The sequence below is a fragment of the Colletotrichum chrysophilum genome, assembly GCF_026319265.1.
Source record: "Colletotrichum chrysophilum strain AFK26 chromosome Unknown scaffold_1, whole genome shotgun sequence".
In the NCBI taxonomy this organism is placed as follows: domain Eukaryota; kingdom Fungi; phylum Ascomycota; class Sordariomycetes; order Glomerellales; family Glomerellaceae; genus Colletotrichum; species Colletotrichum chrysophilum.
This window is the reverse complement of record NW_026517288.1, coordinates 718,457-732,632: the sequence shown is the minus strand read 5'-3', so window position 1 is coordinate 732,632 and position 14,176 is coordinate 718,457. Positions and strand designations below refer to the sequence as shown.

Below are 14,176 nucleotides of genomic sequence, written 5' to 3'. Positions count from 1 at the left end.
ATCTGCTTTGCGGTTCAATAAAATTTAAATGATGATCAGAGGACTTCACGTAACTTGGATCGTCATGTTCTCCCAACTGTGAATTGGCTCTCCGAAGCTGTCTGCAATATCGAAAGACAGTTAGGGTACGTCCACAGGCGAAGGACTTTGCAGAAAGAACGAACGTGCTTTTCTCCGCCAAACTTCACATAATAGGGAGAGCAGGTCCCTCACACGCCTACTTATCCACAAATAAAAGGACTAACACTCGAAGGCCAAGAATACTATCCAGGACACCTTGATGGCATTATCGGTGAGGAACCAATACGATCCTGGCAGTCGAAGTATGTAAGTGCCCTCACGTGATCGTCAACGGCCGCCAGTCTCACACATAATCTCGGCATAGGCACCCGCGGAGCAAGCTGCATGCCAACCTAAAGTCTACCTCGCAAACGGTCTCGGGGAGGTCTGCCGCCCGAGGTACCTCGGGTCCTCGATAGAACACCCTAAAACCCAGTCTCAGCATCTGGTGTTTAGATATGGCGGTTAGATAACAGCATCCCCATACAAACCGGCCAGCTTGACCAAGACGCGATGGCTAACATGGATCTAGACCAAGAGATCAACACCCACCAAGATGGATGTCGAATTACCCAGAAACCGGACAGGCGGTCTTCCTGCTCGCGCCCTGCAGGAGCTCTGCCCGTCTAAAAACCCGTCTCCCTGATTGAGGGGTTACATTACCCCAAAAGCCGCCCGTCTCAACGTTCAATTGACTTCCTATCTCCTCATTGAGCCTAGCGGGCCAGCAGATACGAAAGAAAGTTGCCCAGCCTGCGAGCAAATTTCACTCGTGTGGCTTGGCCCCTGGACCATCCCCCCTCGACGAACAAGCCTGTGATCAAGGCCACTTGCAACAAGTACCGTTCACGGCTCGTGGAAGGATTCTTGCCAGTGACGACGGTGGCTTGTCCGTCGCATCGTTCCTGTCAAACCCACATCTCCTGGGCATGGCATAGCGAATCATGGCATAGCGAATCAGTAACACGATAGAGTAAACTACACAGAATAGGGAACAAAACAAAAGCATAGCGAATCAGCCATCCGGTATGCACTTGATCCATTGACAAGCGCCGTAAGGCTGCCTGACACCATGCCCTATCCAACAAGAAGCTTGGACATCAGAAATTCAAAGTTTGGGTTCCGATTTACTGTTCCCTCGAGGTGGAGGCTGCGCAATCATCCCATCTCTACCTGCGGAAAGATTTGACCGCGACCCCCGCCAGCATCGTTTCGACACCGAACCATCCGTGCCGAACCCCCAAAGTTTCGACGGCCGGCCCAAGCAAAGTAAAGCTTCATCTGCAGTCTGGTCTCTAATACTCGACCCCGCGCGTCTACATCTGAATGAAGACAAGGAGGGCCCTACCAAGGAATAGTCCGGACGGGGCGACAACGTTTCCCGAGGGGCATCGTTTATTGTTTGATTTTGTGACTCGGCGATCTCATCCAATCACGACGCCGACAATTGTCAATGTCCAACCCTGGGGTCCTTTTGACAACGCCCCCCTATCTGGAAACTACCATCGTGCCTCCTGGGCAGCAGGGCGCGCGTAGATATCTAAGGACGAGCAAAGCAAGGTTTCAAACTTATCTCCTCACCCTTGGGCGAGAGCTACGGCGTAGAGAACTCTGGTTGGTTCCTTGCTGGCGGCCGACGTGCGGCATGGGTGACTATTTGACATCCCGTGCTGAGTGGCGTACGGCAGAGACATGGAATGCCTCGTTTGCAATCAAGTCTTCTTACCCCAGGAACATAGCTCGAAAGTACACCATGACATGTGGTAGATGGTCTGGAGGCTGCATACTATGCAGTAACTTGTGTTGCTGGCAGACCCGTAGAGGAGCTAGCGGGCACACATGGCTTACACCCCACCGTTCCAAACATCTGACGGGGTTGATGCAGCATCATACCTAGATTGATGATCCTGAACTGGGCTTAGAGCCGGTAGGGTATTCGAGGTACCCCTGACGTTGACTGGTAAGATAGAGGGACATGCTTTGAGCTTGTTTGTGTCTCGAAGCTATCTATATAGCTTGTCCCAGCTGCTTGTTTCCGAAGATCCAGATATTGGTCGTTAGAGAACAGCATCTTTAGACCACTGTTTTAGTCTTAGTGTTACAAGAGCATAGATAATACCAACACTTAGTCCAGCATCATGGGAAGCCTCCAGATCCCTTCATACGACACCGCGTACTGCACGGTAAGCATCACACCCCTCTCTCATAGACATCCAGTGACTAACACACCAAAGCTGGTAACAAACGATGGCTACGTCGTCGGTACGCTTATCCCAACTCCCCTCCCATCGTCCCCAAACTAACCACCACAAGCCGCCGCCGTCCTCGCCCAGTCCCTCCGCAAAACATCAACCCCCCTCCCCCTCTGCGTCCTCGTAACCCCCTCCACAATGTCCACCAAAGCAATCTCCCAGCTCCAATCCGTCTTCGACCTCGTCATCCCCGTCACCACCGTCACGGCCCTCACAAAGGACAACCTCTCCCTCATCGGCCGGCCTGACCTGCACGCCACCATGACCAAGGTCCAGCTGTGGTCCCTGACGCAGTTCACCCGCGTCCTCTACCTCGACGCCGACACCCTCGTCATGTCCAACCTCGACCACCTCTTCTCCCTGCCGCTCGACATCCCCTTCGCCGCCGCCCCGGAGATCGGGTTCCCCGACTGCTTCAACAGCGGCGTCATGCTCCCCCGCCCGGACATGGCCACCTTTGCCGAGCTCACGGCCTTCGCGACGCACGTTGACTCCTTCGACGGCGGGGATCAGGGTCTGCTCAACGTCTTTTTTGGTGATGGCACGCGGAACCACCCGTCGACGCTGCTGCTGAAGAAGTCCAAGGGTGGGCCGGGGAAGGAAGCAAAAGAGGGCAGCGCAGAGAGAAACTGGTACCGGCTGAGCTTCACGTACAACATGGAGATGCACAAGGTGTACCGCTTCTACATCCCCGCGGCGCTGCGGTACCGCGACGAGCACAAGATCCTGCACTTCATCGGCAAGGACAAGCCGTGGCACTTTGACGAGGGGAGGGTCGAGATGGAGGAGGACGCGGGGCCGTACCAGCACTTTTACGCGGACATGGTCGGGAAGTGGTGGGATACGAGGAGGTCCATCCAAGCTGCCATTTGACGTTGTTCATAGACTGTCGATGATTCAAACACTTTTACTATACCCTCTCTGGAATTACGTATTTGATGTGAAAGCTCAACCTATATGCACTTAAAGCATACGCTTCTACATCAGATACGTAACTCTAGAGAGGGAAAATTCTAAACTGAAGCCTAGTAATGGGGTAGTGTAAGTTGTGTGACGATGACATGCGATCCTGAAATCGGCACCGTAGAAGAGTAGGCCCATGTGAAAAGTAAGAAGTTCTCTTAGAACATGCTACTCTGCCTAAAATTTAACACAAATCTTGCGTGATGTATCGTTTTTTTTTGTTTCTTAGAGTGAGATGATGGAGCTGTAAGCTGCTCACCGAGCCATCCTCGGTCGGTTTCGGTGTGTCGCAGAGAGCTGGTCCGAAACAGGACTAGTTCCCACCCGATAAGATAAGAACCTCAAAAAATTCAAGGTCAACTCCCAAGCCAAAACCTCAATACCAATCGCCATCGCCTCCAACCTGTAAACCCATCACCATACCGCACCCGTCGCACAACCTCCAGCAAAATGGGCCGAGACCTCCAGAAGAAAAAGCGCCGCGCCGGCCAAAAGACCAGGCAGCCCAACAGGCCCAAGAAACTCCTCAACCCCCTCGGCAACGACATCATCGCAAAGAACTGGTTCGTCCCCCCCATTCTTCTCCCAGCCCGCGCAAGCACAGCTAACAATTCTTTCCCCGTCCAGGAACAAGAAGGAGACCCTCACGCAAAACTACCGCCGCCTAGGCCTCACAGCCCGCCTGCGCAACCCGACAGGCGGCGTCGAGAAGACGCTCTCCCAGGTCGAGCGCCTCAAGTCCGCCAAGCCGGCGCCGAGCCCCTTCGACATCGCCCCGATGGAGCAGGCCGTCGTCGACGAGGCGCGCATCGAGCGCGACGAGAACGGCAAGATCGTCAGGATACACTACTCCAAGTCCAGCCGCGCGAACCCGCTCAACGACCCGCTGAACGAAATCGAGGCGGACTCTGACGAGGAGGAGGAGGAGGAAGAAACTGAAGAGTGGGGCGGCATCGACGACGAGAGCCGCCCTGAGGTCATTCGTCTGCTGGAGAAGGAGGCGTCGAGGGGAGAGCTGAAGAAGCCGAGGCACATGAGCCAGCAGGAGAAGGAGTGGTTGGAGAGGTTGATTGCGAAGCACGGCGACAACGCGGAGGCCATGGCGAGGGACCGGAAGCTGAACCCGATGCAGCAGACCTCGGCGGATATCGCTCGTAGGCTGAGGAGATTTCACGGAAAGGCTTAATCGGAAAAGAATGCGTCTAAAGGGGTTGTAGCATGGCGGGGAAGCCTGGAAGATATTCCCTGGAGTTACGGCGTTTTCACCAAAACAAAAACCTGCAAATATCACTTCACTTGGTACACGAAATGACTATTTCTAAATGTATCGTCATGCCATCAAATTGATGTCTACCTAGTTCATGCCTGGTATCTTCTGTGTGAATACCGTTACAATGGGACGCCAACAACACCCCCTAAGCCGAAGCCAAAAGAAAAACCCAAGCTGTCTATGTGAACACGGGACTCGGTCCCCGAACAATTTGGCAGGCCGTGGCCCTGCCGCTGTGTCTCAACTCAACTCGTTCCCCACTGGGGAGACGTTTACCTCATGGTGCGGTCGTAGTTACCAGCAGGGAACTGAGCGGGCCTGTCGTCATCGTAGGCGGGCGCGGCAGTGTAGGGCTGGATAGTAGACGAGGAGTAAGGGTCATTTGCAGGCGAGGCGGTAGGGTGCGGGTGCGGTTGCTGGGAGTGGTACTCGGTCTCGCTGTCAAACATGGCGGCGTTCTGGCGCGAGGGGAGAGAGCCGTAGCGGTTCGGGTCGTCGTCCTCGGGGCCGTAGTTGACACCTCCGTAGGCGGAGTTGCTTCCGTAGCGGTCACCGTAGCTGCCAAAGTTGCTACCGGCGCCGGTGGTGGGATGGTCGTCGGCGTGGTCGTCCATGTTGACAGGGGCGTAAGCCTCCTCGTCGTGAGGGGCCATAGAGAAAGCAGCCTTATCGGGGTCGATGTTGTCGCCGGCGATCTTCTGCTTGTCATAGCCCGGAAGACTACCGTGGAACTGGTAGTGCTTGAGGGTGTAGAGACTGACGAAGGTGCTGACGCCGAACAAGAGGCTTGGACTTGCCGTTAGCAACAGGACTGGCAAGCATGCGTCGCAGAAACTTACGTCACGAAAACGCCAAGACCGACGATGGCCTTGCTGAGGTTGCAAGCATCACCGCACTGGTTGGCGGTGTTGTAGGCAGCCTGACTGGCGAAAGCGGACAGCCAGATGATGGTGAAGACGGCATCAACGATGACCATGGCGTAGGGGTTCGCAAGCTTTCGGGTTCTCGGCCAACGGGGCGCCATAATTAGGTATATCCACGCAGGAATAGAGAGGAAGCACTGTGTCGCAAAACTGTCAGCATGCACGCTTCGAGATGTAGCCCGTCGCATCATCAGGGTGATTACTGACCACTCCAAAAGTCCAGCCATTGTTGCCTACGATCTTTGCATTGTCGGCTCTGAAAACAGCAATTTCCAAGCCCCAGATAACGAAGGACAGGATGAACTGGAAGATGTGCAGGCCCAGCTTGACGCCGGGGACGTACTCGGGGTCGAAGTCGAGGTTTCCGAACATTGTCGTGGTTCGGTCGGTCGGTTCGGTATAGGTGTTCGGTTGATCTCGCAGTGTTGAACAAGCTGCGTTTGGTGATCGATTCGTTCGAAAGGGGAAGCCTGGAGGTGGTGGGTTGGGGGAGGTTGTGAGCAGCTATCGGGCTTCAGCTCCCCTGCTGTTTTTTTAATACTAAATAAAGATCAAACTCAATCCGGCTCGGCAACGGGTTTGGCGAGACGACCCAAGTTTGCAGGACCAGGTGGGGTGGCCAATCAGGTGGGAGATGAGGACCGTTTTAATGATGCAGTGGCCGCTCTCAAATGAATGAATCTGGGACCAAAGAGGGTGACGATGCTGTCGGCGACGATGGTGATGTTGAACGGGAGAGAAAGGTTCAGAAGGATGGGGACACGGTGGAAGAGAGAAAAGTCAATCAGGCGCAGCAGCAACTTCTGGGACTGTGGTCGTCGGGGACGCGTCTGCCTTTTTCTCTTGTTTAAAACGAAACAGCCCCGGCTGGACTGGGCGTTGAACTGCGGCAGTGACGAGACGTGGATTCAGTGGGCAACGACTCGTTACCTCTCGCAGTGTTAGTGGACCTGAGTGCACTGGGTGCAGTGTGGCCGCCGGCAGTGGGGTGGGCCCTTGGAGCTCCTCCCGGCCAGTAAGTGTCCAGCGTGTTTTACGTTACAGTGTCCCGTCATCATGAGTTGAGTCTTTCTTGTTGATTCCAGGGAGGCTCTCTTTCGCTAGTGCTGCGTAAATGCAGCCCAGCACGCGGAATTATGGGACGGCTGCCACGGGATCGGGGCGCTGCCCACGCAGCAGAGCGCAGCGCAGCGCAGACGGCAACGCGGACAGGCTGCGACTTCGGTTGAACCAAGCCACTGAAGCGCTGGGTTTCACTGCGCCACTGCTGCATAGGCAGCGAATCCCAGCCCTCGAGCCGCGAGCAGCTGAGCATCAGACCCCTGCAAGCCACGCCTCCCGAGCAGATAGTTCAGTCCAGGGACGGGGCAGTTCGACTTCTCTTTCGTCCTATTTTTTGCCTTTGGCCCTACGGCGGCGGGAACAGGTACCGTCGGTAAGACGCTCGAGGTTAGGTTGAAAGGATTGATGAACGAAACAGAAGATAGGGTGTACTTTGGTACAAGCCAACCACTATCGCGGCCGCCGTTTCTCGCCCGTAGCAACCGTCGCCGCCGTTTCCAAGCTTGATTACCTGATTTTCCTGCTGTGCCTTGCCGCACTGTCGAGGCTTTCCTTTCTGGTTTCTGGGGTGATGCGCGGAGGCGAGGCAAGGGGGAAGATCGTCAATGATGACAACCTGCAGCGGCGGGGCTACAATGGAACCTCCGTTTTTCCTTTGACGGTCGCGGCAGAGCCAGTCACCTCACCTCAGCCAGTCGTCGGTCGACCAACAGCGACAGCGTCAGCAAATGGACCGGGCGTCGTCCGCTGGCGCCCGGCTGGCAGATACGACCTCGACCTCACTCCCCCGCAAACTGGAAACACCCAGTCTCGCGTTGCCTGGACACAAACGCTGTTGTCTCGTACGAGGGACCTGAGGGAGAAGAGGCGGCCAGAAGAAAAGAAAGACAACCCCCGAAACGGATGGATGCGAGATCCGGGCATCTCACTTCAGTTCTTCTCCATCAGCTTACTTCGTACCTAGGTCTACAAACTCACGGACCCCAGGGTGCATCCATCGCGGCAAGCCTTTTGCACATTGGCACTCGGTTGACACCAACGACAGCAGTCATTGGGTGCGCACTGAGTTCCCTGCGCAGAAATAGAGTCGCGGTGGATACCATGGCGTAAGTCTTGCCGCCCAACGTCCCTCCCGCTGCTGAGATAAAAGACATCTCCATACAATCTGGCTGCCTGCGAACGTCGTCCCGCTGCTTGGCTTCCGCGAGCCACCGTGATTGCGCGTTGTCAATATGTGCTGCCGGGTTGAGCCTTATGATATGCTTTTCGACTACCCGGCATTCCCGATTATGTCCGTCTACAGGCCGTCTAACATGACTGTCAGCTCTGGCGCAATCGTTCGGAATCTTTCTGAACGACGACAGACATCTGATGCATGTCAGTAATATGCCCTAGCTTGCGGCTGAATACGCCGGAATTTTTGCACAGACCAGGAGGCTTCTTGGATGTCTAAGGCGACATCGCACTTGTTTCTCACCCCTGACCATCATCCCTCATCAGTCAATTGATTGAACTCACGAGATTCCATGTTCAGTTTTTTTTCAATTCACTATGGACTTGCGTTGGGAATCGCTGGAAACTTCACGTCGACAGTGCTGAGTGTACTGTATTTGCCATAGAAACCCCACATTAACACAGTGCATCTATCTCACGACACTGCCACACATGAAATTTCCGTGAAGCTTCAACACCGAAGGTCCCCTCCCCACGCACAACATCCCTCACCTACAGCCATCCCAAGCCCCTACAACCTGCACAAAGCCATGGCCCATACGACGTCACCGGCCCTGTCGGACATCATCTTCCCGACGACCGCCAACCACAACTTCTCGCACATCCTCACGGACCTCAAGCGGTCCAACCTGTCCATCGCGAACCGCCTGCGCTCCTGCAAGCAAGATGCGGAGTTCGTGAAGGAGGTCGCCACGTGCTACAACCGCCCCCTTGTGGCTAATGAACGGTGTGGGAGCTGGTACGTCCGGCCCGAGGAGAAGGCGGCGAGCGCCTACTTCAAGAGTACCGACGGCCACACCAATGCCTGGAAGTTTAGCACGCGGAGGTTGAACCTGCACTTGCTTGAGGTTATAGGAAAACATGATGGGTGAGGCTTTGTGCTACACTTACATGATACGGGAGTACAAAAACTGACAACACCAGCTGCATCATCGTAGATTCAACCCGCCGCGGCAAAAGTAAGATTCCATTCTCATTTGCTTCTATTCTCACTAACAACCTCAGGAATGCCCGACGCTCTCAGCAAAACCATCCCAGTATGGTGCACCGTCCTCAACATGGCCCTCTTCCAGGACCATCCCAAATCATCCCTCCTTCACACCCCTCCCAACGTCGTCTCGGCCTCAGAACACTCCCAAATCGCAGCCCTCCTCCCCTCCTTCCTCGCCTCCCTCAAAGCCCTCAACCTCGACCTGTCCACTGCTAGAGCCCACATCTCTAAGCCTCTCCGTCCCTTCTGGATCACCCAGGAAACGTCCCTTTCGGAAACGTCCACCGTCTTCGAACATCACCACCCCGTCATCTGCCTGACCTCGTCCCGCCGCGTCGCCGGCACGGAGCTCTCCGAAGCGGGCTACATTCAGGGCGCCGGCGACGACACGGAGAACTGGGCCCTCGGTCTCACCGCGGACGTCTTCTGGTCCAACGTGGACACGCTCCTCTCGGCGCCCGAGGCGGACCTGCCGGCTCTCGTCACGGATCTCGTCGCCAGGAGCAAGCAGACCGTCAAGACCACGGCCCCGAAAGAGGTCGCCCCTAAAATCTCCGTATGCCCCCTCCCCCTAGACGATGATTCTGATTCACCCGAGGACGCAGCGGCCGTGTGCAGGGTCGCACTCACACAAGACGTGACACAGCGCGAGACGTGGGTGAAATCCTCGAGGCACATGCAGGTTGACCTCGGGAAGCACAAGGTCGCCAGCCGGAACCTCCGCCAGGCACTTCCCGACGTCTGCGCCTTCGTATCGCGATTCTTTGACGAGAACAGGGACGGTAGCGTCGTGTTCGCGTGCGAGACGGGCAAGGACCTGGCCATTGGTGCGGCGCTGGCCGTCTATTGCTGGTGTTTCGATCAGGAGGGCAACTACCGCGCGGCAGACTCCAAGACTTTCTTCAACAAGGACATGATCCGCGTCAGGCTGGGAACTATCATGACCACGTACCCTGAAGCCAATGCCAATAGGGCCACTCTGCAAAGCGTGAACAGCTTCCTCATGGATAGGAGATGAATTCGTCTAAAGCGAAATTCTACCTCTATGTAGGCGTAGATGCCTCACCGAGACCCTCCGGCCAGAATGCCGCTGGAGCAACCACAAAGGAAACGGCCCTCTCACAGAGAAGCCTTCTCACCGCCGGCTAGTCAAACACTCCCACTCTCAATCTTGGCCAGGACATCAGGGAACTCGCTCCACTCCTGCATAATGACCACCGCCCCAGCATCCCGCAGCACCTTCTCCATCTCGGCCTTCCTCTCCTCCGGGTACGGCCCGACATACCCAATGACCTTGATGCCGGCGCGGGTGCCGCTGAGCGTGCCGCTCTTGGAGTCTTCAATCGCGACGCACTCCTCGGGCTTCTTGCCCAGCTTCTCCATGGCCCACAGGTAGATGGCCGGGTCGGGCTTGCTCGTGGGCTTCGGCAGCGATGTCGCCGCGCTGAAGGTCTCCTCCTCGGAAAAGTACTTGTCCTGCCCGACCTTGACCACGGAAGCCCACACCCTGCGCTTCGCCGACGACGAGACGACGCTGAGCTTGTACTTGCCTCCCTTCTGCAGCTGCTCCAACTGCTCGTCGACGCCCGGGCACGGCTTCAGCGAGGCCTTGAGCTTGGCGATGACGGCGTCCTCCTCGCGGCGGACGTACGTCTCGAGCTCGTCGTCGGTCATCTCGAAGCCGTAGCGCTTCTGCAGGCCAAGCATCATGCCGCGGAAGTTCTGGCCGACGAACTCGACGATGAGCGACTCCCCCGTGAAGCGCTGCTCGATGTTGCGGCTGCTGCAGATCTCGTTGATGAGGTCCGCGCACGCCTCGAAGGCGAGCTCCTCCGAGAGGACGAGCGTGTTGTCGCAGTCGAAGAGGAGCGTTGTGATCTGCAAGGCATGAGATTCCCACTTTTGCCCGTCGAGGAAAGGGAAGAGATATTCTGCTTACCTGAGGCATGTTGGGCGGTATTTACGGGTCTTGTCTGGTTAGATCTGTTGTCAGTCGACGAGAGCGGGGTTCGAGAGCTGCGGTCTCTACCAAAGCTTACCTTGCAAGGTCTAGGATCAATGCTCGATGGAAAGCAGCGTTTTCAAAGGGGACGCTGAGTCGGGGAATAAAAGATGGGGTTCCAGAACTAAGGTAGGCACACTAGGAAGATGACGGGGAACGAGGGAATAATAAATAAAAAGCCAACGCGGACAATTCTCCCGGGAAACCCAAGCAAGCCCGGATGGAATTCCATGGGCCTGCTCTCCCAATCGAATTCCAGCACCACACAAGCCGCAACACCACCGCGCCTTTCTTCTCTTCGCGGAGGACCTTCCCGAGTCTGGGCTTGTCAAAGAACCGCAGGCACCGCCCCACCCCAATTACCCCTCCCCACGGGCAAAGTAGTGTCGCCAAACGACCCCTCCATCCGCCAAAACACTCCAGGCCCATGTGAAGTGTCGTCATAGCCAACCGCGGGGCGCCGTCCTCCTCCGGCCTCTCGTCGGCTCACTTCACTCATGCCATGTGGCTCTGCACGGCAACGGACAACCTCGAGCCGTCGGCTGCTGTATCTCATGCAAGTCACTCATAACCAAAAGAAGAATTAAATCCCTCTTCCACATCGACATGCAAATGCAACCATGGCAGAGGCATCAGCCTCGGGGCACAGGAACCAATCCCGATAACCCCTCCCCTGATAGGTAGTGCGACGCCGCACCCGCAACCCGCACCCGCCCGCAAACCTTCACCCCGAGCAGCCCTCCCTTCCCCACGTCCCAAGAAAAAGGCCAGTAAGCACAAGGTTAAGCCGAAAAGTGACGGGGAAACCGGGTAAAACAGCACAACGTGCATAGCAGGTGAAGAAGCCCAAGAAGAAAAACGCGCTTGGACGGCGCGTTGGTACTCGCTGCCGGCCTGCGTTCTTCAGCGTCCCAATCATGTCGTCCCTCTTCTCCAGCCGGGGCATCGTCTGTTTCCGTCAACGTACTTATACAGGACGCTACCCGACCAAGTCATCCGTTACAAGACGTTGGGCAGGCTTCATCACTCCATTATTTTACATACACAAGGTAGCGCTACGGATACATGTAGGGAAGGTTCGGTCCCACTTACACTCAATGACAGTTCGTCGGCCGAGATGGAGGGGACATCCCGGGACCGGCTCTCTGATGGCACTTCGTAGACTGGGGTAGCTTTCCATGCAGTCGGACAGTTCGCTCCGGATGTTCGCTGATTAAGGGAGGTTGGACGATGATGCATTCGCTGAGTTGTGACTTTTCGTTTCGGAGTCAGTTGCGATGCAACTTCGCAGCCTCTGAAAAGCATTCGTTTTGTACGTGGAGGCATTGACACAGAGTTATGGTCGTGCATATCACTCGTTACAAGCACTTGAACATGAATGCATATAATTCCTTTTCAATCTCAGAATTACCTAATACCTATGTACTCATCCGTAGGCATTCGTTTGACAAGAGACCAATCCGCAATAGCCTACGCGAAATGCTCAAAGAGGCCCACCGTGCCGAAGCTCAATACGCCCAAAACTCCAGGTCATGATAAACATCCCGTCGTCCCCAATTCATCCCCTCATCGCGGCGCCAAGCCGCTCATTCACGCACGCTTCACATCTCTATCCATGCCGTAACAAACGCTTACAAAATCTCCCTCAACTTCTGCTTCTGTTGGGGCGTAAGGCTCGTGGGGAATTTGACGTTGTACTTGATAATGAAGTCGCCCCTCGTGCCGGGCTTCTTTGAGATGGGCATGCCAAGGCCGGGATACTTGTCGAAGCTGCCAGGCTGCGTCGGGCCGTTCTTGTCGATGTTGAGCTGCTTGCCGTCGATGGTCGTAACGGTACGCTTCCAGCCCGTCAGCGCCTCCTTGAGATCCAGCTCAACGGTGTGCACCAGGTCGTTATCCTCGCGGACGAAAAGCGGGTGAGCTTTCTATTTACTTGTTAGTCACTGTTTTCTTCTCATCTCGTTGTGGGAATGTGCGACTTACCTCCTCCAAGATGAAGTGCAAGTCCTGCTGACCGCCCTCTTCTTGGTCACCGACACCCTTGAACTTGATCTTGCTGCCCTTCTTCAGACCAGGCTTGATGGGCACCTCAAGCACCTGATCTGTGGTCGTCCTCTTGCCCTGATCATCGAATGTCTTGCGCTTGATCTTCATCTTCTTCGTTACGCCGCGGAAAAGCTCCTCAAGCGTGAGCGGCAAAGGCCTCTCAACAGTCGTAACTTCGGGGGTAGCTTCCCTCGGTCTGGGTGCGTCAAAGCCGCCGCCAGTGCTCCTCATGCGCGTGGACCTTCCGCCAGAGGACCTCGGCATGCCTCCGCCGCCAAATGCCGTAAAAATGTCGGCAAAGTCGTCCATGTTTCCGGCACCGCCACCACCACCGCCAGTGTTAGACCGCATGAAATCCGCAAAGATATCATCTGCATTGCTGAAGCGGAATCCACTGCTGCCGCCGTCGCCTGTGCTGAAGTGGAATGAGCGAGCGCCGCCGCCACCGCCCTGGGGCATGCCTCCAAAGTTGAATCCGCCGGGCATGCCACCAGCACCGGCGAAGGGGTTCGCGCCGCCGGCATCTGGAGGCGGGGCACCGCCGCCACGGAGGAGGAACTCGAGACCGTAGTCGTCGTATGTTTTGCGCTTCTCGGGGTCGGAGAGAATCTCGTAGGCTTGGGAGCACTCCTTGAACTTCTCGGCGGCTTCCGGGTTGTCCTTGTTCTTGTCAGGGTGCCACTTCAGAGCGGCCTTGCTGTTGCACGTGATGCGGTTAGCTTCTCTTGTTCGTGAAATTGGGCTGAGGTTGGGCGGTGATGGGGAAAAAGTGGGAGAAGGTGAGGGGCGAAAGTCACTTACCGATAGCCCTTCTTGATTTCATCTTGAGTTGCGGTGGGCTTGACGCCCAGTTGGTCGTAGAGCTTGGTTTCTTTCACCATGGTGAAGACGAGGCTGTGTGTCTCGCGATCGACCAGTCAATTCGAAGGTAGGTTGTGGATATATGTAGCTGCGATAAAAAAAAGTATCGTCTCGAAGCGATCGATTGATCGAACGATTGCTTGCTTGTGTAGCAAGTCTGGCTTTATGTTTGTGTGAACCCTTCGTGGGGTTGTTGTCTGCAGTTGACGTATGCAAGAAAAGCAATCGTTTGAGAAAAGTAGTAGTGAAGAGGAGGAATCGAAAAGAATGGTTGGATGCTGGCGCAGAGCAGGTCTGGGAAACTGCGTGATATGTATGTATGCAGGCTCAGAAATACTACGGCAAGGTCACTACGTAGGTCCTTACTCTGTAAGGTCAAGAAGACTGGGGCGGGAAGAGCCCAACTGGCTGAAGAGGCCCCCGGCCGTTCTTAATGGAAGAAACAGGGCGTGGTTGTGGAAGGTTCGGTCTCCTTCAGAAGCCCAGGGAGCCATGGCCACCGTCCCCGTGCGA

General features: G+C 55.8%; 7 protein-coding genes across 7 annotated transcripts; 4 read left to right on the top strand and 3 right to left on the bottom strand.

The window, feature by feature from the left end:
• Positions 1-2,450: 2,450 nt before the first annotated feature.
• Positions 2,451-3,185, top strand: COL26b_000205 (uncharacterized protein; the record flags this gene model as incomplete). The annotated part of the gene is made up of 1 exon (XM_053173175.1): positions 2,451-3,185. The coding sequence occupies one exon, from the start codon at positions 2,451-2,453 to the stop codon at positions 3,183-3,185; it is 735 nt and encodes a 244-aa protein (XP_053042881.1).
• Positions 3,186-3,725: 540 nt separating this feature from the next.
• COL26b_000204 (uncharacterized protein) lies at positions 3,726-4,461 on the top strand (the record flags this gene model as incomplete). Its single annotated transcript, XM_053173174.1, has 2 exons — positions 3,726-3,838; positions 3,903-4,461. The coding sequence occupies 2 exons, from the start codon at positions 3,726-3,728 to the stop codon at positions 4,459-4,461; spliced, it is 672 nt and encodes a 223-aa protein (XP_053042880.1).
• A 356-nt stretch (positions 4,462-4,817) lies between these two features.
• COL26b_000203 (uncharacterized protein) lies at positions 4,818-5,840 on the bottom strand (the record flags this gene model as incomplete). The annotated part of the gene is made up of 3 exons (XM_053173173.1): positions 4,818-5,331; positions 5,385-5,605; positions 5,676-5,840. The coding sequence occupies 3 exons, from the start codon at positions 5,838-5,840 to the stop codon at positions 4,818-4,820; spliced, it is 900 nt and encodes a 299-aa protein (XP_053042879.1).
• A 2,453-nt stretch (positions 5,841-8,293) lies between these two features.
• Positions 8,294-8,726, top strand: COL26b_000202 (uncharacterized protein; the record flags this gene model as incomplete). The annotated part of the gene is made up of 2 exons (XM_053173172.1): positions 8,294-8,631; positions 8,702-8,726. The coding sequence occupies 2 exons, from the start codon at positions 8,294-8,296 to the stop codon at positions 8,724-8,726; spliced, it is 363 nt and encodes a 120-aa protein (XP_053042878.1).
• Positions 8,727-8,821: 95 nt separating this feature from the next.
• Positions 8,822-9,772, top strand: COL26b_000201 (uncharacterized protein; the record flags this gene model as incomplete). The annotated part of the gene is made up of 1 exon (XM_053173171.1): positions 8,822-9,772. The coding sequence occupies one exon, from the start codon at positions 8,822-8,824 to the stop codon at positions 9,770-9,772; it is 951 nt and encodes a 316-aa protein (XP_053042877.1).
• A 131-nt stretch (positions 9,773-9,903) lies between these two features.
• COL26b_000200 (uncharacterized protein) lies at positions 9,904-10,702 on the bottom strand (the record flags this gene model as incomplete). Its single annotated transcript, XM_053173170.1, has 2 exons — positions 9,904-10,632; positions 10,694-10,702. The coding sequence occupies 2 exons, from the start codon at positions 10,700-10,702 to the stop codon at positions 9,904-9,906; spliced, it is 738 nt and encodes a 245-aa protein (XP_053042876.1).
• A 1,685-nt stretch (positions 10,703-12,387) lies between these two features.
• COL26b_000199 (uncharacterized protein) lies at positions 12,388-13,683 on the bottom strand (the record flags this gene model as incomplete). The annotated part of the gene is made up of 3 exons (XM_053173169.1): positions 12,388-12,681; positions 12,740-13,499; positions 13,604-13,683. The coding sequence occupies 3 exons, from the start codon at positions 13,681-13,683 to the stop codon at positions 12,388-12,390; spliced, it is 1,134 nt and encodes a 377-aa protein (XP_053042875.1).
• Positions 13,684-14,176: the final 493 nt, after the last annotated feature.